Genomic DNA, 26714 nt, shown 5'->3' on the forward strand with positions numbered 1-26714 from the left:
AGGGAAGGTGCAAACAAATGCACTGGGTTTAAACGTTTTATCTGGCACCAACCTTCACCCCAACCTGATACAGTGGTTCATGCATTTAAACTAGTATTGATCTTTATCGAAAATATATGAACACTTCCATGACTTTAGTTGTAATATCTGTTTTCAAAGCCATATACCTTCCAAAATAAATGTTTCTCTCCCCTCACAAATATTCACAGATGACAAATATTTCAGTTATGTTTTAGTCAACTTTAATTTTCAAATAAATAGAATTGTATAAGCAACAAAAATGAATTGAATTAATGTCAAATATTTGATTCCAAACTATGTATCTTCTTTCTTGCATGCTGAAGTTGTTTTCTTATCTGTAAATATAGATTGAAATAAAATATTAATTTACATGGCATTTATGAGTTTGTTTATTGATAATTTCAGCTTTAAAAACTAGAGGCTCTAAAGAGCCTGTGTCGCTCACCTTGGTATATGTGAATATTAAACAAAGGAAGCAGATGGATTCATGACAAAGTTGTGTTTTGGTGATAGTGATGTGTTTGTAAATCTTACTTTACTAAACAGTCTTGCTGCTTACAATTATCTCTATCTATAATGAACTTGGCCCAGTAGTTTCAGTGGAAATGTTAATAAAAATTTACAAATTTTATAAAAATTGTTAAAAATTGACTATAAAGGACAATAACTCCTTAGGTGGTCAATTGACCATTTCGGTCATGTTGACTTATTTGTAAATCTTACTTTGCTGAACATGATTGCTGTGTACAGTTTATCTTTATCTATAATAATATTCAAGATAACAACCAAAAACAGCAAAATTTCCTTAAAATTACCGATTCAGGGACAGCAACCCAACAAAGGGTTGTCAGATTCATCTGAAAATTACAGGGCAGATAGATCTTGATCTGATAAACAATTATACCCCATGTCAGATTTGCTCTTAATGCTTTGGTTTTTGAATTATAAGCCAAAAACTGCACTTTACCCCTATGTTCTATTTTTAGCTGTGGTGGCCATCTTGATTTGATGGCCAGGTCACCGGACACATTTTTTAAACTAGATACCCCAAAGATGATTGTTGCCAAGTTTGGATTAATTTGGACCAGTAGTTTCAGAGAAGACTTTTGTAAAAGATAAGTAAGATTTACGAAAAATGGTTATAAATTGACTATAAAGGGCAATAACTCCTAAAGGGGTCAACTGACCATTTCGGTCATGTTGACTTATTTGTAAATCTTACTTCGCTGAACATTATTGCTGTTTACAGTTTATCTCTATCTATAAAAATATTCAAGATAATAACCAAAAACAGCAAAATTTCCTTAAAATTACAAATTCAGGGGCAGCAACCCAACAAAGGGTTGTCTGATTCGTCTGAAAATTTCAGGGCAGATAAATCTTGACCTGATAAACAATTACACCCCTGTCAGATTTGCTCTAAATGCTTTGGTTTTTGAGTTATAAGCCAAAAACTACATTTTACCCCTATGTTCTATTTTAAGCTGTGGCGGCCATCTTGGTTGGTTGACCGGGTCATGCCACACATTTTTAAACTAGATACCCCAATAATGATTGTGGCCAAGTTTGGTTTAATTTGGCCCAGTAGTTTCAGAGGAGAAGATTTTTGTAAAAGCTAACGACGACGGACGACGATGATGGACAACGACGACGGACGCCAAGTGATGGGAAAAGCTCACTTGGCCCTTCGGGCCAGGTGAGCTAAAAATTCACAACAGTATCTACTCATATGTGTATTATCTGTTCTTGATATGAATTCCAACATATAGTATTACACTGTAGTATCTTTGCATAACTGAACTAAAGCAAAATTGAAAATCAATAAAAGAACAGAATTGCACATATCTTATCTATTAAATACAAGGGCAATAACTCAATAAATGAGTTCAAATGTCCCCCATGTTGCACATATCTTATCTATTAAACACAAAGGCAATAACTCAATGAATGGTGAGTGTGTTCATGTGACACAAATATCATATAAAGTTATAAAGGGACATAACTGAAGAACATGTAAATGTGATGCTCCCCAAATTTGTACTTGATCAGAGTTTTGTGGTAAAAAGTATGGTGTATAAGTTTCATACCATTTTGCGAAGGCAAACTCAAGGTAGTGAACTAAAAGGAAAAACTCAGCAATTTTTCCATTTTTTTTAAAGGGAAAGATAAAAGATATATTACAAGAAGATGTGGTATGAGTGCAAATGAGACAACTCTCACTCCAAGTCACAATTTGAAAAAGAAAAAAACATTATTGGTCAAAGTATGGGTTTCAACATAGAGCCTTAGCTCCCACAGAACAGTAGGCTATAAAGGGCCCCAAAAATGACTAGTGTAAAACCATTCAAAAGGGTAAAACAACAGTCTAATTTATGTAAAAAAAATCAGAAAACATTTTTATTAAAAGTGACACCACCCAAATTCAATCTTGCTCTTTTTTTTGCGGTAATAAGAATTGTGTATAAGTTTCATTGCTTTTGGTTGAGGCTAACTTAAGTTAGAAAACAGAAAACTGAAAATTCAGCAGTTTTTCCATTTGTAAAGGGGCATAACTCTAAAACGATTAAAATGACGCCACCAAAATTCAATCTTGACATACGGTTTGTGCTATTAAGCATTTTGTATATGTTTTTATAACATTTGGTCAAGTTATTCAAAACTAAAGTTAGAGATTGGAAACCAATTTTGATCATTGAATATTGTTTTTCCTGGTATTAATATTGATTTTGTTATCAGAAAATTAAAAGCAAACTAAATATTACTGTTATATACATATACAGATTCAAAGATCTATAATCTGTCTAAACCTGTATCTTGGCATTATACGCGCAGTCATGTTTTCCTCTGACTGTTTAAATGACTTCTTTACACTAAATCCATTTGATGTTGGATGTGTACTGATTGATAATTTAGTCCAAGATCGAGATTTTTTTATTAGATGATAGTGGCTTTAAACTAGCTGCCAGTAGCTGTGAGTACTCTCAGATCTGCACTTAGCTGTCTTTTTGTTGTTGGGATAAATAAACAAGTAACCAGCCATGTCTACTCTGCGTTGTATTTCTATTTGTATCATTTGATGAGTTAAGCCTTTTTCAACTGATTTTTATAGTTTATTCTTATGTTGTACTTTCACACCACTGTCCCAAGTTAGAGGGAGGGTTTGGATCTCGCTTACATGTTGAACCCCACCCCCACACATTCTGTACAAATGTGCCTGTCAGGAGCCTGTTATTCAGTTGTTAATGTTTGTTGATGTGTTACATATTATTTTTTTTCGTTAATTTTTTGTACTTAAATTAGGTGGTTTGTTTTCTTGTTTGAAATGTTTTACATTTGTCATTTCACGGCCTTTTATAGCTGACTGTATGGTATGGGCTTTGCTCATTGTTGAAGGTTGTACATGTACGATTAACTATAGTCATGATCATGTCAGATGATAGTTGTTAATTTCTTTGTCATTTGGTCTCTTGTGGAGAGTTGTCTCATTGGCAATCATACCACATCTGCTTTTTTTATATTTGGGACATTCAAGGAAACAATTGTTTTAAAAATATTTGTTCTGCAATGATTTTCAAACTTGTCTAAAATATTGATGACATAAAACTTAACATAAATTTCATAACAAGAGTGCACACACTGAAATGTTACTAATCATTGATATTATGTTGATGGTCCTAAATATAACTGTCACAATGACATAAACTTAACATTTACCAATTGAGGTCAAGGTCAAATAAAACCTGTGTGACTAACATATAGTTCATACAATATTTCCATACACCAAATAATTATTAGATATAGGAGTATGTGGTGTGAGTGCCAATGAGACAACTCTCCATCCAAATAACAATTTATAAAAGTAAACCATTATAGGTCAATGTACAGCCATCAACACGGAGCCTTGGCTCACACCGAACAAAAAGCTATAAAAAAGTTGACCACATAGTTTTTAAAAAGACCAAAACTTAAAAATTTACCTTTGACCACTGAACCATAAAAATGAGGTCAAGGTCAGATGACACCTACCAGCTAGACATGTACACCTTATCATCATTCCATACACCAATTATAGTAGACCTATTGCATACAGTATAAGAAAAACAGACCATAACACAAAAACTTAACTATTACAGCTGAACCATAAAAATTAGGTCAAGGTCACATGACACCTGCCAGTTGGACATGTACACCTTACAGTCCTTCCATACACTGAATATACAAGAAAATGAGGTCAAAGACATTGGACATGTGACTGATGGAAACTTCATAACATGAGGCATCTATATACAAAGTATGATGCATCCAAGTCTTCAACCCTCTAAAATATGAAGCTTTTGAGAGTTAGCTGCCGCTGCCAATACCAGGGCACTGTATCACTATCACTATGTCCAGCTTTCTGCGACAAAAGTTGCAGGCTCGACAAAAATCTGGTAAGAATTGTACACATTAGAGCACTTGTAACATGTGTAAGGCAGTTTTCCATATAATGATTGTTTCCAAGGGGCATGTATATCTATTTAGATATATGTTAATTGTTAAGTCTTTATACCTTAAACACACAGGCTTGTTCCTCAGGCATGCCAGGATACACTTTCTAGAAATTAAGATATGTCCAATTGCCATTGATTCATTCTCTGGATTTTATATGCAAAATATTCCCCTGAAAAAAAAATTATATGATTTCTCATTCATGTGATCATGCATACTAATATGTTGTTGAATAAGTCAATGACATTGAAAACAAATGTATTGCATTACTTATTAATGTTTATTATAAATACATGTACATGAGGATACTATTCTGCAGAAATTTTTTATTTCTTTCACAATAAATATATATTTTGTGTACATATACAAAAACAGGGATACCAACTTCCAGTGCATACATGTACTACATGTTTTTTCCAGCTGGAACTCATTCACTTTACTGAATTAGTTAGTTCAGAAGGAATTTTGCAATTGCTATACATATATATATATTGTAGTTTGTTGTACATGTCATATAGTAGTAATGCATAAATAAGTACATTTTAATTGGTACTGAATTGTATTTCCAATACAGTAAATCCAGCTAAAACGCACAAATATTATAAAGCATTCTATATAGAAAAACATACAATGTACGTCAGAAAAAATGTCCCAACATTGTTTGGTAATCATGGTATTTTCACCCAAACTAATAATGTTATAGATATCAAATTTTTTTTGGACCATAACTCTGGACATAATCATCAGACCAAAATACCATTCAAACTTGATCTATAACTTGTGTCATGATACAACTTTATAACTAACATTAAATCAATATCTTCAAGAAGGAAGAAAAAAGTGTGGAAAACTGATTTACCCGACTGAGAATTGACAGACAGACAGACAGACAGACAGACGGAGTGCAAACTTAATTCCACATCAACTTCATTGGTAGGGGACTAATTAAAAGCAAATTACAAAATCAAGATTCTTTATTAACAGCAAATTTATTATACAGTTATTAACATAAAGAGTAAGCAATTTTTCTTCTTAACATTTATTTAAGGTACAAAAATGTAGCAGGATAAGCAGTAAACCTTCACCCCCAATCCCAACTTTGGGAATGTTGGGAACACTGATAATTTTTATTTATAAATACTTACATATCTGTTTCTAGCTGCAGCACATGTCTAAATTCTTATTTCTTGTGTACTTCATTTTACTCCTTTAGCCTTTCCAGTCCTGGGGCAATTTGCCAAATGTTTCATTTCTTGTGAATCCTAGTAGAAATGAAATATTAAAATAATAGTTGTGTGTTCCCTTCTATAATTCCTTTAATTATTCCTATTAATAAGTAAAATCAATTATCATTTATAATGAATTTATCTGTCGCAAATATTTTCCAATCATGTTCATTGATTACAAATGTATGTTGATTTTTGTTCAGCAAGGAAACTGGTATCAGGTCTGTTCGCATCCTTCACGTTAGCACCTCACATGTTCGCCCCCGAAGTCTGTTCGCACCCTACACGTTCACGCCCAATTTTTATTCTCATTTCAGCTATATGTTTATACCAAATAATCATATTTTCTTAAATAAAATGTGAGGAATTATAATAAAGATTTTTTTAAATTAATTTGATGTCATAATTATTAAATGTTAATTATAAATGTACATCTCACTTTCATTTAAAAACAATAAAAAAAACAAATGTTTATCATGTTTAAAGCAATAAATTTAAAATACCATGACACAATTTTTTTTATCAGAATCTCACTTTATTTGGAAACTATGAAAAAAGGTATGTTTATAGCAATACATTTACCACGTTTACCAAAACTCAATTACAAATAAAAACACAAAACCAAAAAAAACAAGAGGCTCTCAAGAGCCTGAATCGCTCACCTGAATTTTTTTGGTTTAATCTCTCATCAATGATTATTTTGGCTTTTCAATTTATTTAAATGTTCTTTGAATCGTCCTATTTTCTTCAAAAGCAAAAAAAAATCATTTTCTCCTATGTTCTATTTTAGCCATAGGAGCTATGTTTCTTGACATACAAGGAAATGAAATATAAAATTTATACTAGATACTCTGAAACTCTGAAACTCATTTAGCCTAAGTTTGGCTGAAATTGATACAGCAGTTTCATAAGAGAAGATTTTTTAAAGTAAGTCAACATGATGAACAAATTGTGAAAAAAGTCTTTAAAGGGCAATAACTCCTAAAGAGGTCAATTGACAATTTTGGTCAAATTGACTTATTTGTAGATCTTACTTTGCTGATCATATTTGCTGTTTACAGTTTATCTTTATCTATAATAATATTCAAGATAATGACCAAAAACTGCAAAATTTCCTTAAAATTACCAATTAAGTGGCAGCAACCCAACAATTGGATGTTTGATTCATCTGAAAATTTCAGGGCTGATAGATATTGACCTAATGAACATTTTTACTCCATGTCAGATTTGCTCTTAATGCTTTCGTTTTTGAGATATAAGCCAAAAACTGCATTTGACCCCCATGTTCTATTTTAAGTAACGGCGGCCATGTTTTTTGACGGATCAAAAATCAAAGCACACACTTTGTGCAGGAAAATCTAAGGAACAACCATGCTAAGTTTTAACCAAATCCATTCAGTAGTTTCAGAGGAGAAGATTTTTTAAAGTAAGCAAATATAATGAACAAATTGTGAAAAATTGTCATTAAAGGACAATAACCCCTTAAGGGGTCAATTGACAATTTTGGTCATATTAACTTATTTGTAGATCTTACTTTGATGATCTTTTTTGCTGTTTACAGTTTATCTTTATCTATAATAATATTCATGATAATGACCAAAAACTGCAAAATTTCCTTAAAATTACCAATTAAGGGGCAGCAACCCAACAATTGGATGTTTGATTCATCTGAAAATTTCAGGGCTGATAGATATTGACCTAATGAACATTTTTACTCCATGTCAGATTTGCTCTTAATGCTTTCGTTTTTGAGATATAAGCCAAAAACTGCATTTGACCCCTATGTTCTATTTTAAGTAACGGCGGCCATGTTTTTTGACGGATCAAAAATCAAAGCACACACTTTGTGTAGGATAATCTAAGGAACAACCATGCTAAGTTTTAACCAAATCCATTCAGTAGTTTCAGAGGAGAAGATTTTTTAAAGTTAGCAAATATGATGAACAAATTGTGAAAAATTGTCATTAAAGGACAATAACCCCTTAAGGGGTCAATTGACAATTTTGGTCATATTAACTTATTTGTAGATCTTACTTTGATGATCTTTTTTGCTGTTTACAGTTTCTCTTTATCTATAATAATATTCAAGATAATGACCAAAAACTGCAAAATTTCCTTAAAATTACCAATTAAGTGGCAGCAACCCAACAATTGGATGTTTGATTCATCTGAAAATTTCAGGGCTGATAGATATTGACCTAATGAACATTTTTACTCATGTCAGATTTGCTCTTAATGCTTTCATTTTTGAGATATAAGCCAAAAACTGCATTTGACCCATATGTTCTATTTTAAGTAACGGCGGCCATGTTTTTTGACGGATCAAAAATCAAAGCACACACTTTGTGTAGGATAACCTAAGGAACAACCATGCTAAGTTTTAACCAAATCCATTCAGTAGTTTCAGAGGAGAAGATTTTTTAAAGTTAGCAAATATGATGAACAAATTGTGAAAAATTGTCATTAAAGAACAATAATCCCTTAAGGGGTCAATTGACAATTTTGGTCATATTAACTTATTTGTAGATCTTACTTTGCTGATCTTTTTTGCTGTTTACAGTTTATCTTTATCTATAATAATATTCAAGATAATGACCAAAAACTGCAAAATTTCCTTAAAATTACCAATTAAGTGGCAGCAACCCAACAATGGTTTGTTTGATTCATCTGAAAATTTCAGGGCTGATAGATCTTGACCTAATGAACATTTTTACCCCATGTCAGATTTGCTCTAAATGCTTTCGTTTTTGAGATATAAGCCAAAAACTGCATTTGACCCCTATGTTCTATTTTAAGTAACGGCGGCCATGTTTTTTGACGGATCAAAAATCGAAGCGCACATTTTGTGCAGGATATACTAAGGAACAATCATGTTAAGTTTCATTCAAATCCATTCAGTAGTTTCAGAGGAGAAGATGTTTGAAAAATTGTTAACGACGACGACGACGACGGACGCCAAGTGATGAGAAAAGCTCACATGGCCTTTTAGGCCAGGTGAGCTAAAAAGGGGCGACAACATGTCTACAGGGTGCGAATGTGAAAGAGGGCGAACATGAGTGGGCACAAAGGTGATTGGGCATGAACAGACCCGAATTCTAGGAAACTTAATTGTATTTTTGAATTTTAAACAACTATTTTTAAGAAAAATTCTTTATTAAAGTATATATTACATACTTCCAATAACATATCAGCATCAAATGATATCATGTTTAACCACAAGATGTCAACTTGCATGTATTTAAAACTTACATGTATTTAAAGTATATATTCAAGATGCAGATCCAGGATTTTCCAAAAAGAGGGTCCTGAGTCCCACGAAACTAGGCAATGTTTGGACATGTTAGAGTAGAACATGTAAAATATTCTATGCATTAACAATAACCTAATATGTTGCAGCACTGTAAAAAAAAGGGGGGCTAAAATTGCTGGGTTTAAGTTTTTAATTTTCCAAAAATAAAAATACACATTTAATTTTATTTATATATATATGTTGTGTACAAGTTATCAGTGTTTTATGACCTGCTGAACAAAAATGGATGATGCAAGCACAGTCTTTTGCTCCGCATATTTCTGTCAATTTTTCACAACTTCATGATACAGTCTAATACTGAGCATTGATACAAAAACATTATAATACCTCACAAAGATTTTGTATAGATATGAATATGGTATAAGGAAAAAAATAAAATTAGAATTTAAACCATTCAGGTATCCTCATTTCCAGTTTGAAGGCAAGGAGAATAGCACTAAATGTTAGGTTGACGTATATTTTTTTGAATTTAAAACATTACACTGGTACATTGTATAAGTTAAACCTGTATCACCTGTTGCAAGAAGGTAGGTGTCAAAAATCTTATAACTTGTACAAAAACCCTGTACAAATTATAATTTGTACAAACTTACATCTTGTACACAACATATATATATCTATTCCATGCATGTATGCCATGTCAGTCTGCGCCAAAAACTTTTTCATCTACTAGTCCGGACACTAAATATCAAAACTTGTCCTTATATAACTATAAAAAAATTTGAAAATTTTCACTAGTCCGAATCAATTTTTACTAGTCTGGGGCATCGGACTAGTGGCTAACAGTGCAGACTGCCATGTAATATGCCTTAAGAGTTTTCCAGATTAATAGGTGACCTTTAGAAGTTAATGTCTGTGTCATTTTGGACTCTTGCGGACAGTTGTCTCATTGCAATCAATCAATCTTCTTTTTTATAGCTTGTACAATGTATTACTGATAGTAAATTTTGAGATGAAAACATCATTTTTTTTTAAAGGGTCTTACAGGATCGAGGAACCTATAAATCATGGTTAATAGCACAAATAAATCAATTTGAAGCCTGCAGAAGCAACCAAACTTGAACACAGGTCCTCAAACACCTTAACGCTATTTGTCCGCCATTACTGGATATCACACAGATTCCCATAATATTTTGACGTCATAAAACATAATATCTGACGCCACAATGGAAAAGTGATTGTTGTATGCGTCAAAAGTTCAAGCCGCCAGGTCAGCCGGGATAAGCGATAAGTTGTAGTGTTGAAGGCCTGACAGTCAGAGGCGGATTTAGGGGGGGGGGGGGCCCGGGCCCCCCTTTTTTGGAGAAAATTTGGTTGCTTATATAGGGAATCACTGAAGCGTGACTGGAGCAGGCCCCCTCTTAGGTCAGTCAGTGGGCCCCCACTTATGAAATTTCCTGGATCCGCCACTGACAGTGACCTATACTTTCTTATTTAGCGCCATTTGGTCTCATACCATGCCCTGAGACTACTATATAGTCTCAGTCATGCCATATCACTTTTTATATCTTTCTGAAACACAAAATGCATTTAACTTTTTAATATCTAAATTATGGATGCAAGGCCTTAAAACCTTTCAAACTGCACAGATAAGTCTGTACACAGAAGAGTTTAAAACTTTTTGAGGTGTAAAACAGTGTGAATACAGCCACTTTTGTCCGTTGGTGATGAACCTTACGTAACCCATATAAATTTAACATTGTTTAATGAGTTGTCAGAACTATTTGCAATCGCATTTTCCACTCTTTATGGGGCGAGTTGGTGTGCAAGAGAGGGGCGATGTGTTAGAAGGTTGGACGAGTAGTAATCTCGGACTAGACGAGTTGGTGAAAAAGTGGGGCGACTTCCAATGGGGCGAGCTGTTATACACGGATTCTATCTGCATGACATTATTGAAAGGTGGTAATAAAATATCTCTATCTGTAAAGAAATTACCTTTTTCTTCGTTCTTCTCCACGATGCTATCATATATATCCTTATCTAACTCTGGAAAATGGTCAAGATGCGTTTTCACTGCCACTGGTAACATTTTCCTTCACAAGTGTTGCTGTAACTTTCACTTCCGGTATGACGTAGTTTGACAAAAAATCGTGCAGACGAAAATATTAAGGTGAGGCCAAACAAACAAAAAATATTAATCTGATAAGTATGCAAAGGTGTGATCTCCTTTGGGAACATAGTTATTTTTATTAAGTGGCATTTTTATTTAGCAGTTTTTTTTCTAGTTTGCACAAATATCAGAAATTAAAGACAGATTGAGAATGTAGAAACATGGTCATTGAGTGTCAGAATATTTATTTCCAACTGAAGGTGGCCAGACCAGGACCAGCGTATTTATTTTCTGCTACTCTAAAAAGTGACATAAAATCTGCAACCCTCTCCCCCAAAATGGTCGTACCCTTGTAAAATCCCAGCTTGTATAGTACAGATCCACGGACGGATTGAGGTTGGGGCAGGGGCCCCCTTTTCAGAAAACAAATTGGTTAGAGAATCACTGAAGCAAGACTGGAGCAGGCCCCTTTTGGACAGTCAGTGCCCCCCCCCCCCCCTTTATGAACATTTCTGGATCTGCCACTGATATCAAACTTTGGTAGGATAAAGTTTTAAAAATAGGGGATTACCTGAGTGGAAAAAAGGGGCGTGATGTTAATTTTGTTGAGGTAATAATGTTTTATTCTGGTTGCTATTGCTGCCAATGCTGGTCTTAATCAGGTTGGGAACAAACCCCCTATATGGTGATTATACCTGTATAGAGGGATAATCCTTCTTTAGAGGGTAAAAATTATCCCTCTATAGAGGGGTATTTTTTGTTTGCACTGGATTTACAGCAAATTAGGGCAGAATGGCATTCTCTTCTTATTATGGCAGTAACCTGGAACAGTTGATGCACCAATTGATGTACTTAATTTAATATGCACATGCCCAGTTTGATGCTTATCTAACTAAATATAAAATCTATTGTTATCCATGATTGAAAGATGTTATGATCAGGTAAATTCTACTCACTTATGCCTCACTGAACAGAATTTCTATTGTTAGATTTAACATGAAATTTAAAGGTCAACTATTCCTTTTGTTGTTGATCAGGTGTTCAGATAGGTATACAATAGATTGCAAGTTTTGTCACTTTAGCAGAAAACTGGTTATCCCATTTTTTAGTAAAGTGCATATGTTGATGCATATAATGCTAGAGATTATAGCCAATATAACTAGAAAATGCTATTCTGCCCTAATTTGCTTTAAATCCAGTGCAAACAAAAATACCCCTCTATAGAGGGATAATTTTTACCCTCTAAAGAAAGATAAGCTGGCATGTCAGTTAACTGCTAGTAGTCTGTTGTTATTTATGTATTATTGTCATTTTATTTATTTTCTTTTGTTACATCTTTTGACATCAGACTCGGACTTCTCTTGAACTGAATTTTAATGTGCGTATTGTTATTCTTTTACTTTTCTACATTGGCTAGAGGTATAGGGGGAGGGTTGAGATCTCATAAACATGTTTAACCCCGCCGCAATTTTGCGCCTGTCCCAAGTCAGGAGCCTCTGGCCTTTGTTAGTCTTGTATGATTTTAAATTTTAGTTTCTTGTGTATAATTCGGAGTTTAGTATGACGTCCATTGTCACTGTACTATTATGCATATTTTAGGGGCCAGCTGAAGGACACCTACGGGTGCGGGAATTCTCGCTACATTGAAGACCCATTGGTTGCCTTCGGCTGTTGTTTGCTCTATGGTCGGGTGGTTGTCGCTTTGACATATTCACCATTTCCTTTCTCAATTTTATTATCCCTCTATACAGGTATAATCACCATCCAGGGGGTTTGTTCCCAACCTGTTAATTGAATAGTTTGATAAATGATTTGATTTAGTTTTTATTTCTGCAATTGTTTAAACAATCATTGTAAATCATTGCATTTAAATTTAGGAAGGGGGTTCGCAGTGATGGATCCAGAAATTTTCACAAGTGGGGGCCCACTGGCTGCCTTAGAGGGGGCCCGATTTAGTCGGGCTTCAGTGACAGTGATTCCCTATATAAGCAACCAAATTTTTTTCTCAAACCCTAAATCCGCCTCTGGTTCGCGGGTCTAAAGAAAAATAAAATAAAAAAATGGGGTCACCATTCATTTGCGCTCACAATCTGCCTTCGAAAGAAGCATGGTGTTTTTTTTCTGTTGAAATAATAGGAGAAATAAAGGTAATATCAAAATAAAAAAAGAAATTTATTACAGATATCGCTCACATTTTACAATAATTTAGTTTAAGTAGCTCAGCATATATGGAAATTATATTAAAAAATATAGGTCACCGATGAGTTAAAAAAGATATTTCAATTTTAAAGCCAAACAATGACATTTTTCCATCAAAGGGAGATAATTTGGATTTTTTCAATGATGTTTACATTTTAAAAGTCATTTGGGGCCAACGCGAATGAATTGTTTTGAATGATTTTTGTACCATATGATAAAGTAACAACTACAAAAGGTAATAAATAAAATTTGTAATGAAAAACAAATGTTTAATTTTTTTCTGAAATTTTTATACCCTTGAGCCTCCTTAATTTAATTATTCAGCTCTGAAAGCTTTGGACTGTTGGATGCTGTGATTAGCAATTCATTTTTTATGCCCCACCTACGATAGTTGAGGGGCATTATGTTTTCTGGTCTTAGGGTCCGTTCGTCGTTCTGCCTGTTTGTTCGTTCGTCTTTCCCACTTCAGGTTAAAGTTTTTGGTCAAGGTAGTTTTTGATGAAATTGAAGTCCAATTAACTTGAAACTTAATATACATGTTCCCTATGATATGATCTTTCTAATTTAAATGCCAAATTAGAGTTTTGACCCCAATATTACTGTCCACTTAACATAGAAAATGATAGTGCGATTGCGGCATCCGTGTAATATGAACACATTCTCTTTGTATTCTATTCTACTATTCTATTAATCATGATAGTAATAAGTGTGAATATTATATGCATATATGGCAAGCAGACAGAGACAACTATTTTATAATCTTTTCTTTTTTGTGGCCAGAATACTTATTATTTTCATTTTTGATAAGACAAGATTATTTCTTTCAAACTTAACATTTGCTAATTGCTTATAATGGGGGACAGAATATTTATTTCCAGAATCTGCCATCAGACATTGTCAGAATCAAATGGTCATACAAGCTCCAGTTGCAGATCCAGGGGGTTTGGGTTACGGGGTTGGAACCCCGCTTTTTTTTGGACGATCAATGTATTTGAATGGGGACATGTGGTTGGAACCCCCCTTTTTTAAATGGCTGAATCCGCCACTGAGCCTCAGCTCATATTTCTACAATTCTTTGTAACACCAATATAAAATAAGGAGATATGATTCCTATTAAATGAGACAGCTTATAATTCACCAAAGTTTAAATGAGTGGATGTACATGTAAGAATTGAATAACAATCAAAACCAAGAAGTAAGGCCACACTTAAAAATATTTTGGTTTGCCCAAACCCTACCCTAAGGTTGAGACAGTGGCTAGGTAGGTAGGCATTTTCTTTTTTTCTTTTCAAAAAAAGAAATTTACGTATCAGATGTTTATTAGTCTTCATGCCTATTTGATTAAAAAAAACTTCTTTAAATCAGGACAATAAAAGAATTTGAGTAGGCAGCTTTTTTCTGGGTAGGTAGCGTTTAGGCAAACAAACCTATTATTTATTATGGCCTAAACAACATGAACAAAGACTCACAAAACCAAAAGACATTTACATCAGCAGTTATAAATATTAATTAAACAACACGAAGTCCTCTAAAAACTGGGAGTGAAATCAGGTGGTCTGGAAGGGTAAAAATTTCCTTCACTGTATAAGGCACCCATCGTGTTATTTCTTTGTTCAGTTCGGTAATGATGGAAGGTTATTATGACTGAGGAAGTATATCAGATATATATCATATGATTTCTGACACACTTTTGTCATAATGGCCAATCAGCTTATGATGGTGATATGTAAGCAATTATTTATTGGCAATCAAATTTTGTAGCCTTCTACAATGAGAAAAAAACCCATAGTAACTGTATAATTAGCTTCAAAGGAACCCAACATGAAAAATATGACGCCATTCTATTTAGAAAAACTACTGGCCAAATGTATGTTTCATTGGTTAGTGTTTAAGTCTACAAGCTTAAAAGTTAGTTTTTCAGACACTACATGTACTGGTACCAGTAATAAACCTTAAGGTCAGCTAAATTTGATGTATGGAATGGTTGTAAAATACATGTACATGTAAGTTTGACAGTGTTAATCTGACTATGACCACATTTTCATGGTTCCATCCTTGGCCAATGTTTAGTTTTCCTGATTAAGTCAGTTCCTCAGATACAATTCAGTTATAAGGTCATATTTACACCAGTCCAAATCAATTAATACTAGTCTGGGGTATTGGACTAGTGGCTAACGGTTCAGAATATCAATGTTAACTTTTTCTGCTTTATTAAAGTCAGTTTTTCAGAATCTATTCAGTGAGAAGGTCATGTATAATTGATGTCTGAATGAATGTAAGGTGCACATGTCTGTCTGGTATGGTTCATTTGACCTTGGCTGAATTTTCATGGTTCATTAAAAGTTTTCCTTGTTTGGTCTTTTCTTGTACATGTTTACTATTAACAATATGCCAACTATATTTTTTGCATGTAATAATTGTAAGGTGAACATGTGTGTCTGATTTCGTTTATCTGACCTTGACTGCATTTTAATGAATCATTGTTAAAATTTATATAATGTTAAGTTTATATTAAATTTGAAGTAAACTTTACCTCTGGGACTATCAATACAAATTATTGTGTGCACTCTAGTTAGTTTTAATAGATTTCAATTATTATTCAATTACAATTTAGATATTTTATAAATAAATAATTTGTATAAGGTTTTTATCTGAAGTTTCAGTTTTTTACTTTTGAAACTGCAGTTATTTGAATGAATCAAATTTGCTTAATTTAGAATATAAATCCAAAATTATAAGGGCCCATTAGAAAGGCAGGTTGCCCTATAGTGATCAGTCATCTATCTCTGTCTGTCTGTCTGTCTAACTGTGTCTGTCTGTCTGTCTGTCTCTGTCTGTCTGTCTGTCTGTCTGTCTCTCTCTGTCTGTCTGTCTGTGTGTCTGTCTGTCTCTGTGTGTCTGTCTGTCTCTGTCTGTCTGTCTGTCTATCTCTCTGTCTGTGTGTGTCTGTCTGTCTGTCTCGGTCTGTCGGTGTTTGTCTGTCTGTGTCTGTCTCTGTCTGTTTGTCTGTCTGTCTGTCTATCTTTCTGTCTGTGTGTGTCTGTCTGTCTCGGTCTGTCGGTGTCTGTCTGTCTGTGTCCGTCGGTCGGTCGGTCGAATAATAATTGTTTGAAAATCCATTTTAAAAGGATCACATAATTGTTTTTTTTTAAAGATTGAGAGTTATAAATGAAGGTATAGTACAATGCAATACTACTACTAGTCAAGGATTAGCCTCTTAAAAAGTCTGTTTCTGTCTGTGTCTGTCTGTGTTTGTCTGTTTCTGTCTGTGTCTGTCTGTGTCTGTCTGTCTATTTGTCTCTGTCTGTGTGTGTCTGTCTGTGTCTGTCTGTCTGTCTGTCTGTCTGTCTGTCTGTCTGTCTGTCTGTCTGTCTGTCTGTCTGTCTGTCTGTCTGTCTGTCTGTCTGTCTGTCTGTCTGTCTGCTCTACATCTAGAGAACTGATATGATTTTAAAGTATACATATGTCATGTCTGTCTGTCTGTCTGTCTGTCTGCTCTACATCTAGAGAACTGATATGATTTTAAAGTATACATATGTCATGTATGTTAGAATTAGAATAACTATAAACTTTCACTGAAAATTATGACCGATAGATTTGAAGTTTTGTACCCAGAGCTCACACACAAATACACTGATCCATCCATGGTTTAAAGTAATAAAAGGGTTAAATTAAAATATTACTTTCCCAATTTATTCCATTTGATATTTCTATAAATGAATAACGATATGTTAACTCGAGGACTTCTGACCTCATGGTAAAGGCAAATTTTATTTATTCATACTAGTCATTTGTGTCAGATATTTATGATAATTTTTATAAAAAATTACTAAATAAAACTAATTACTTGTTACTTTACAACCAATTGTTACTCATTCATCATATTTATTATCAAATTTTCCAGGCATTTGAAACTGCAATGATCTATGGACCAAATATTCAAGAAGAACCGAATACATGTGTGAATAGATGTATTGGTTAGAGAAAAGAAAACTGATTAGGTCAGTATGACATTAAAAATGAATTAATTATTATTAAATCAGTATACAAAAACATATTTTTTATGAAAGCAGGCAGCAAAAGAGTTTGAAAATCCATTTTAAAAGGATCACATAATTGACATTGTTTTTTTTTTTGATTGAGAGTTATAAATGAAGGTATATAGTACAATGCAATACTACTACTAGTCAAGGATTAGCTTCTTAAAAAGTTGATCAGAGTAAGTAAAGAATGGATGATGATTTTACATGTATCACAAAATTAATCATTATACTTCACGTTAAAATGCCATATTTTGATTGGCTTATACTTTTACTCTATCACATAGCTGAGTGGGTGACAATTTTTTTCAATGTTACCCTCTCGTCCAGACCAATCAAAATCGACAATTTAAAAGACAATGAATTGAATTTACATCAAGTTATTGAATACAATGCTTAAGTTTTACATTTTGGCTTAGATTTTATTATTTAACTGTCAAAATGCCGCGGTTGACAATGTTTTCTCTGGGTACCAATCCAGGGCTTCCAAAACGGTCATATATTCCGGACATTTGATTAATGTCCGGTAAAAGTCCGGCTGGGCAAAGCATGAAACGGTCATATACATTTTAGTTTTCAAGGCTTTTTCGGTCATTTTAACATAAGTCACGATCTTTTTGACCCAACCTTTTGCCTTTAACATCTACACATTTCCGGTCATAAAAGTGACATGAAGATTAATTACTATCAAAACAACCCCAACTTCAATACTTTCTAATTTTAATCAAGGCTAATTAGTTGTTGGACAGGTGATATCTACCTGTTCAGGTGACAGGTAAACTATGTTCAGTACCGGACATCGTATAAATTGATCGGTCTATTCACAATTATTTTCTTACATTTCAGCGGTTTGTAGCTCATTGATTGCCTTTTGTGACTTAGTCTTAAGGGATTAAAATCGGGATCAGATATAAAATGTCCGGCTGGCTCAAATGTTTTTTGGAAGCCCTGTACCAATCTGCTCTATCACCGTCTGAAAATTTTTTGGTCGTATATTGGTATGACTTTGGCGTCGTCTTCATTGTCGTTGTCAGAAGACATTGGGTTCTCGCACTATACCTTTAGTATAAGTAAATAGAAATCTATTAAATTTTAACATAATATAAAAAAGAAGATATGGTATGATTGCCAATGAGACATCTATCCACAAAAGACCAAAATAACATAGGCATTAACAACTATAGGTCACCGTACAGCCTTCAAAACCATAAAAGGGAGGTTGGGATTGATTTTGGGAATTTTGGTCCCAACAGTTTAGGAATTAGGGGCCAAAAAGAGCCCACATAAGCATTTTTATACGTCCGTCAAAATTTTTACGGGACGTATTATGGTATACAAATGTCCGGTATCCGTCATCTGTCTATCCGTCTGTCTGTCTGTCCAGCGTAAACATGTGGCAAACCGTAACTTGAAAGCAACTTATCCAAATTTCATGAAACTTAATACATGTATAGTTGTTTCTTATGATGGTCAAATGATCTGTATACTTTTGGTGAAAATAAGATTTAAACTTTTTGACTTACGGCACTTCGTAACTAAATTAGGGGTGTGTTTTTTTCACATGTCGCACTGTATCTCAAAAACGATTCTTGATTATGGCTTAAAACTTTACACATGTCTTTGTTATATTCATCTAAAGATCTGTATACTTTTTGGTGATGATTCAAAATTTTATTTTTGAGTTATTGAGTATTTTGTAAAACAGGGGAGTGTTTTTTTACATGTCGCGCTGTATCTCAAAAATAATTTATGATTATTGCTTAAAACTTTACACACTTCTTTGTTATATTAATCTAAAGATCTGTAGTGTATACTTTTTGGTTTTGATTCAAAATTTTATTTTAGTTTTTTGTAAAAGTTTTTTGTAAAAAAAACCAGGGTGGGGAGTTTCACATGTCCCGCCGTGTCTCAAAAATGATATAAGGTTATTGCTTAAAACTTCCTCAGAAACTATTTATGGTTATATTGCATAAAACTTCCACACAAGACGTCGGGCGTATCAGACGAGTTGTATATATATATATATATTTTATATACATTATGTACACAGCCATGTATCACCATCATTGATGGCAATCCAATGGATACATCTGTTGTAGGGTTGTCACTGACTCAGACGTACTTATATATATATATATATATACAACTCGTCTAAACATCAACCCAACAATGTTAGATCTGTAAATTTGCTTCTCTCAAATTTTTGGTTCTTCCCTCGCCGGGATTCAAACCCATGCTACTGTGATATCGTGACACCAAATCGCGTGCACTGCAGCCGTCCCGCTAGACCACACGACCACCTGGGCTCTACAAAAATAGAGCTTTCGCTGGCCATGTGTTACCTTTCCTCGTCAGTTTTAATCTAGCGGCGTACTACAGTACATGATATATATAAGGCATGAAGATGTTATTGTTACAGATCAGCTAAATTATCTATAGTAAAGGATCCTACAAATTAATGTAAGATACAGTCACAGATATATATATATACACAAGACATCAATTAAGAAAAATTTATGAGGCTTGAATTTATTCTGATTTTACTATATGTTGGCTCTTTATGCTAAATATTTTTTCCATGAGCGATAGTGAAGTCTAATTTGTAAAATAATGAAAAACAGCTGAACCATACTGCTTCAAAACATATGAAGTTCGAAGCTTGAAGAAGTGCTTGTGATTAAGAGAAACCTCATAGAAAAGCAACTAGAAACAACTGATACAAAGGTAAACAAACATTTTCAACAATTTTCGTACGTCATTTAACAATGAGCAAAGCCCATACCACAAAGTCAGCTATAAAAGGCCTTGAACATGTTGAAAGAAAGCTTTTAACTATAAATTCAAACTTGAAAACTAACTGCTATTATCAAGATTATCCAGGCTACAGAAACAGAGTGAAACAACAGTACTAGATTTTATAAATCCTTTCAGTTTCAATCAATGATACGTAAATTTTACTCTCATTTGTATTACAAAAAAGATCCCACCTTATAAAGATTTTGAATATTGGAGTAATTATACTGCTCTCAATTAATGACTCATCAGCAATTGTCATTATTTGTGAGAAAATATACCACAAACAAAAATGCATGTTGATCAGAGATTTAGAAACCACTTACAAAATGGGAATGGAAAATTTGGATTGTGTCAAAGACACAACAACGGGTCTTTAGGGTCTGCTTTGAATTGTCCAACTTAGGTTACTATAGTCTGTCGACTGACAATCAAACCCCCTAGTTTGACCTTTTGAACCTTCTTGAGTTAACGCATCATCAACCCTGGGTTTGAGTAGATTTAGTGGAGTTTCAAGATGGCTTCAAATAATAACAACAAACAAAATTGATACAAAATAACTGGTTTTTGACTCAACAGTAAATACTGGCTACTGATGGGATATTACATTCACAAATAAGTCAAAGCCCTTTAAAGGAAACCAAGCCACGCTTGCTTAATGTGCCTAGAAGCCAATTCACTATTAACTTACCATTTTTTGTACTTTTATAAATTTGTAAAATAAGTGGGGACATCATATGTGTCCCATGGATACATTCCTCATTCATTTATGGAGCCAATGTTTCCTATTTTATTATATTATACATATATACCTACACACATCCCAATATAAATGAACAAGAATGTGTCCATAGTACACAGGTGAACCACATGCACTATCTTCTTCTATGCTCAGTGGACCATGAAGTTGTGGTCAAAACTCTGTTTTAGCAATTTGAAAGATCATGACATAAGGAACATGGGTATCAAGTTTCAAGTCAATTGGACTTTAACTTCATCAAAAACTATCTTGACCAAAAATGGAAACCTGAACATCTGAAATATCATTTTCTATGCATTAAAATTAGAAGGATCATCATCATACATGTCAAAGGGAACATGTGTACTTAGTTTCAAGTTGATTGGACTTCAACTTTATCAAAAACTACCTTGACCAAAAACTTTCACCTGAAGCGAGACAGACAGACAGACAAACAAACAGATGCACAGAACAAAAAATATAATGTCTTAAGCTTGGTTTGCTGCTGGGATTTTTGTAATGGGTCAATAATAACTTGTAACGACAAATTGTAACATGTGTCCACTTTGATTACTTGTAGATTTTTTAAAGCAAAGAAATTTCCATAATTTAGTATGTATGTTCAACTGAGTTTTTGAAAAGAAGAGAGCTATTCTGACAAGTAAGTATTTATATTTACATACAATATGAATAAAACCCTGAAAAAAACCTGTGATTTTTTCAGATATATTATGTTTATTTTTTTGACAGATCCTAATGTATGATCTGACCCCAAAGATATTTTGGATATTTTTTCACCATAAATATATATATGTAACTTCCTACTATACAATTTTATTTTAACATGATTTCATCTGGGAATCCTGCATCTGGGAAGGATCTACTTTTTATAAGTGACTTTGATTACTGTTGGATTTTACTAAAAACTTTTCTTATCTTAGTAGACCTTATAAGTATTCAATTCTAGCTGAAAAACTATGCTAGTACTTACAAAATAGGCTTCAAATCATAATTATTCAGTTAACCAATAGAAAGAAATAATGGTCGGAGGAAAACATTTCATCCAACAGAATCAATTAAAACATTTATATAAGCATGTACATGGGTAAAATACAAGCTTCAATAGATAGCTGCTTATACAATGTGTCAAGTTCTTAATCGACTTACGGAAATATTCAGATATTGCAAACAACTACAGAAGGGGTTCTGAACTTGGGTCATGGAAATAGTTTACCAAAAATAATTACAACAATTCGTAGTTATTGCCTTGCCAATGATCTGATGAAAAATTAGTATATCAATTAAGAATTAAGGAGGCTCGAGGGTGCAAACAATTCAGCAAAAATATAAATATTATCTCCCTTTGGTGAAAAAATTCCTTTTTTTTTCATTAAAATTTAAATATCTTTTTTAACTCATCGGTGACCTATTTTAAATTTTTTTTCATACAAGCTGTACTTAAAATAAACTATTGTAATAGTTAAGTGATTTCTGTAATTAGGTTCTTTTTTTATTTTGATTATACCTTTTTTTTTCCTACTGTTAATAGTTCAACAGAAAAAAAGAACCTTAACAAAAATGCATGCTTTTTTCGAATGCAGATTGTGAGCTTAATGAACTGTAACTCCATATTTTTATTTTATTTTTCTACAAAGTATTGGATGAAGTTAATTTATACCAAAAGATAGCAATATCCTATATTTCAGAAAAAAAGTGATTTATACCCGCCAGCTCCCTTTAGTTAATATCATTTTCTGTTTATCTCGAGGATAAAAGAATGATAACCAAAGTTTATAAATCAAATAATTTTTCATTATTTTTTTTCAGAGTACTAGTGCCAAGATCTAGACATTGATTTGGGAACATAAGAAGACTTCTATTAAAAGTGCATAAAATCTGCCATAGATTTGGAATCCTGCCCTATAAAGAAGTCATTTTGGACATCAATTTATGGAACAGACATGGATCTTTATATGGCATTTATGAGAGCTCAATTTGAATTGTTTAAATGGTCAGTTAAGTCTCTAAATTGGTATTTTTCATATATTCTTTTATATATGTTTCTTGTGGCTTGCTTGCTCATTTGGTTTCTTTTCTAGACTTATAATAATCCACTCCTCTCTGGGAAGTGATCAGGTTTTGATTTAAATTGAATGTTAAAACTGATCATTGACTGGGCAGGTTTGGTGGAAAATCAACAATGTGTTATTAATATTGGACTTGTATCATTTTGTAAGAATAGTACATTTGAATTGCTCTGTGTTTTTTTCATTTCGAGATGGGTTTAAACTTTTATTGTTAAAATATTCATTGGCTGTGTCTGTGTTATTTTGAAGATAGAATTGAAATTTCAGAAATATTCATGATGATATTTTCCGGCAGATATCAGTAGTCTGAACACAACAAATTGTTTATTGCAGTTAATTGTTGCTCTTGTTCATCATTCATTATTAAAATTCAGCATTTAACAAAATTTTTATAAATATTCCTTCCACAATCAATTGCATAAACATGTTTATTCACCAGTATTCATAATTCATCATTCTACCAAGTTTATACAGAATAAACTTGTACTGATTCAAATATTTTTGTATGATGCATACTCCCCTAAAGTGACACAATCTTCTTTACTGTGTAGTGCATTTTGGACTGTGTTTTCATTGATTTTTGAGTCACAGTGTTGTTGTTCCTTAATCAAGTTATGAGTTTTGTCATTTCCACCATTCCCATCTTTTTTTTAAACTCTTTCTTCATATTACTTGAAAATTAAATTTACATCTAAGCTGAAGATGTCAAATTCTAACTTATTGAAAACCCACAACTAACCTTAACTAACCATAAAGATTTTGCTTTATTGATTTAAAAAAAATGGAGAAAGGGAGGGGGGGTTGTGTTATTTATTTGGTTTATATGGGGGTTTATTTTGAATTTCATTGCCTTTAAGATTTCATTACGGCAAACATCTTCCTTAATTCATACACAGAATAAAGGATGTGGTGTGTTTTCAAATACACCAAACACTATTCTAAACCAGTGTCTCAAGACATGGATGTGACAAAAATGTGTCTTGAGGCATATCTCAAGACACAGTTTCATATGTCTCAAGATGTCTTAAAGACCTGTCTTCAAGACACGGTGTCTATAAGACGCGTCTTTAAGTCCGTCTTGAGACGCGTCTTGGAAATTTGTCTCAAGACATCTTCAGATGTCTCAAGACCATGAGGTTCATTTGCTATGTACCTTCTTTTGGAGTTTTGCGATTTCCTCATGTTTATACCTTGAGTTGTATCTTCTTCGTGGATGTAAGAGATTTGAACATAATTATTCTACTATTGCCTCTAATTAGACTGCTGATAAAATAGTTTTGACTGATGCTTCGTAGAGCATTTGTCAGATCATTCAGTAATATAACTAACTTGTAAGAATACTTATGTAATTTGGTAATCCACTACAGAGAATGCAGATCTAACTATTCATTTTTAGTAGAAATATAAAGGATCATAGAACAGATATATGACTGTTCAGTATTTTCTCATTAATAAGCGTCATGGAAGGATATGTGCTAGAAAATATTTGGGTCCTTGAAGATAGATGTAGCAATCGTGTTTATATACCTCTTTATATATATAGTAGCTTAATTATATTTTTTATCAACACAGCCTTAATCTATTCTCAAAGTGTATCTATGCTTTCATATTTCACGCTAAGTCCATTGCTTGGTATACTCTTCGACTGAACACTTTAATATCTAAAGTTATTTTCCAGTCAAAATCAATTGTTTTAGGCTAACAGTATTTACTCCTTTGGTGAGAATTTATCAGTGTTGTCGACAATGTCCAGGTCACAATTAACGGGATCATTCAAAAACTGATTGCATGTTTCAATTAACAAATTTAAATTTTCTGGTATTCATTAGAATGTAAAATCTAGATGATGCATTTCATTTTTCAATCAATCAATATAGTCATATATCATATCATCCACATCACTATTGTAAGATCCAGCAAGGTATGCTCTGTCTAACACAGCAGTGTATTGGTCATCGGAACTGTCATTTGTTATGGCGGAGTCTTCCGTGTTCAAATATTTAAATGGAGTATTTTGTTCGTCGTAATACTCACAAGAATTTTCCTCATCCCAGTAACTTGAAACGTATCCTTCTTTTTTGTATGTAAGATCATAACACCTGAATTCATCAACAGAATTGTCAGAAGAGTCGTGAGAAATATCGGATAATTCTATGCATGAATGTTGAAATTCTTTTGTTGAATGTCGGGAATCTTTCAGGAGTGCATTGTTTGAGATTTTCTTTGGTGAACAATCATCATTGTCTAAAAGGTCTGAATTTTCTGCGTCTGATTCACAGGAATCATCATCACTCGATTCGTCGGAAGTTTCGTCGTCTGATTCGTCGGAACTTTCACCAAACGCTTTTATTTCAATGTTATCAGGACTCTGACTATCATCCGATATGTTGGATTCGTATTCATAACAATATTCATATTCATCTTCAAGATCAGAACCACTGTCATTACTGTGGCCGTTTGTTTTAGGATGTGAATGAACATTTTTCTTCGGGTGTACATAATAATACTTGCTCTGTTGGTAAATACTAGTATCAACGTATTTAACATCGGGATCAGTGTTATAATAATTGTAGTCGTTTATATTAGGAACGGAATAGGCATTTTTCTTCGGATAAAAAGAATAACATTTCTCGTAGTGTTGGTAAATACTAGTAGTCACGAAAGGGTCATCGAATTTAGCAAATCGAACTTTCTTTCTAAAATAAGAACAATTTGAATCAATACACGTGCTGTATCTATACGTGTTTGATGTTGTCTTGCATGCCATAGTATGCTTAAAAATTCCAATACTTGAATAATTACGAAAACGGTTATAAGGTTTGTATCTGATACTCTGATGCGGAGACGAACTTTCGGGTGGAAAGTCTACAGTATTTTGTGATTTAACGGGACATGATACCACAAACTCAGTTTTGTTAATAGCAGATGGAATATTTTGGCGAACACACGAAAAAGGTGAACTTTCTGTCGGAGTAAAGTTTATTTTCGTTCCAATATCATCTGATTTTAAATCCATTCTTAGGTAAGTTTTAATTTTTGAAGTTTCTGATTTGAAGACACTACAAGTCCAATCAGGCTCGACCATACTGTATTGACTCCGTTTGTTAGGTTCAACCGGTTTTACTGCTTGATCATTACACTCTAATATTTTGTTGTCACTAAATGTGCCTCCAAATTGGTTATTTGCATGATGTTGAACAACTGGTACAGTTAATATATTCTTATTGTTTGGTTTATCTGGGATTTTAATGGTGTCAACCTTTCTGTGCCAAACACCTCCCGGACTATTACCTCTATAGATCCTCACGTCGGTACCTCCGTTGGTTGACGAGCGTTTTCTTGAATCTATGCTATCGGTGATATTAACGGGAATTTCTGTACATTTCTTTAATTTTTCAAGGTACCTGAATATCCACAATCTCCTATTATCTGCTGTCCACCATTTTCCATTCTCCTTCATAACACTTATTTTTGGAATGCTTCTAATGCTAATTCTTCCCTCAGCCAAATCATCAAGAGTGTCTCCGATTCCTTTACGCCTATGACTGGTACGCTTCCCGAAAGTGCTACTTATCGAAGACTGTGTAAAGTAAATCTCAGACGGTCGCAAATTCATTTTAAACTCTATATGAATAAGGAAATAATATTGCCAACTTTAAATCAATATTATTGGCATGTCAAAATACAGGACTAATTCAAGTTTTCAGAATTCAAACTACTTTCATTTTCAGTTTTAACGTATACACCATAAGGCATGATTG

General features: G+C 33.3%; 2 protein-coding genes and 1 long non-coding RNA gene across 3 annotated transcripts in view; 1 reads left to right on the forward strand and 2 right to left on the reverse strand.

The window, feature by feature from the left end:
* Window positions 1-26714, forward strand: part of LOC139516491 (uncharacterized) — a 735418-nt gene that overhangs the window by 19991 nt on the left and 688713 nt on the right. The gene's annotated exons all lie outside the window — the stretch shown is intronic.
* On the reverse strand, window positions 226-5773 carry LOC139516565 (uncharacterized). The gene is made up of 3 exons (XR_011662983.1): window positions 5655-5773; window positions 4571-4681; window positions 226-356 (listed from the first exon to the last, which is right to left on the reverse strand). It is a non-coding gene; the product is annotated as an uncharacterized lncRNA (long non-coding RNA).
* LOC139498461 (uncharacterized) lies at window positions 24494-26631 on the reverse strand. Its single transcript, XM_071286852.1, has one exon. It carries the CDS (start codon window positions 26567-26569, stop codon window positions 24818-24820), a length of 1752 nt encoding a protein of 583 aa, XP_071142953.1. The 5' UTR covers window positions 26570-26631; the 3' UTR covers window positions 24494-24817.

The sequence above is a fragment of the Mytilus edulis genome, chromosome 1 (genome assembly GCF_963676685.1).
Source record: "Mytilus edulis chromosome 1, xbMytEdul2.2, whole genome shotgun sequence".
Classification (NCBI taxonomy): Eukaryota; Metazoa; Mollusca; class Bivalvia; order Mytilida; family Mytilidae; genus Mytilus; species Mytilus edulis.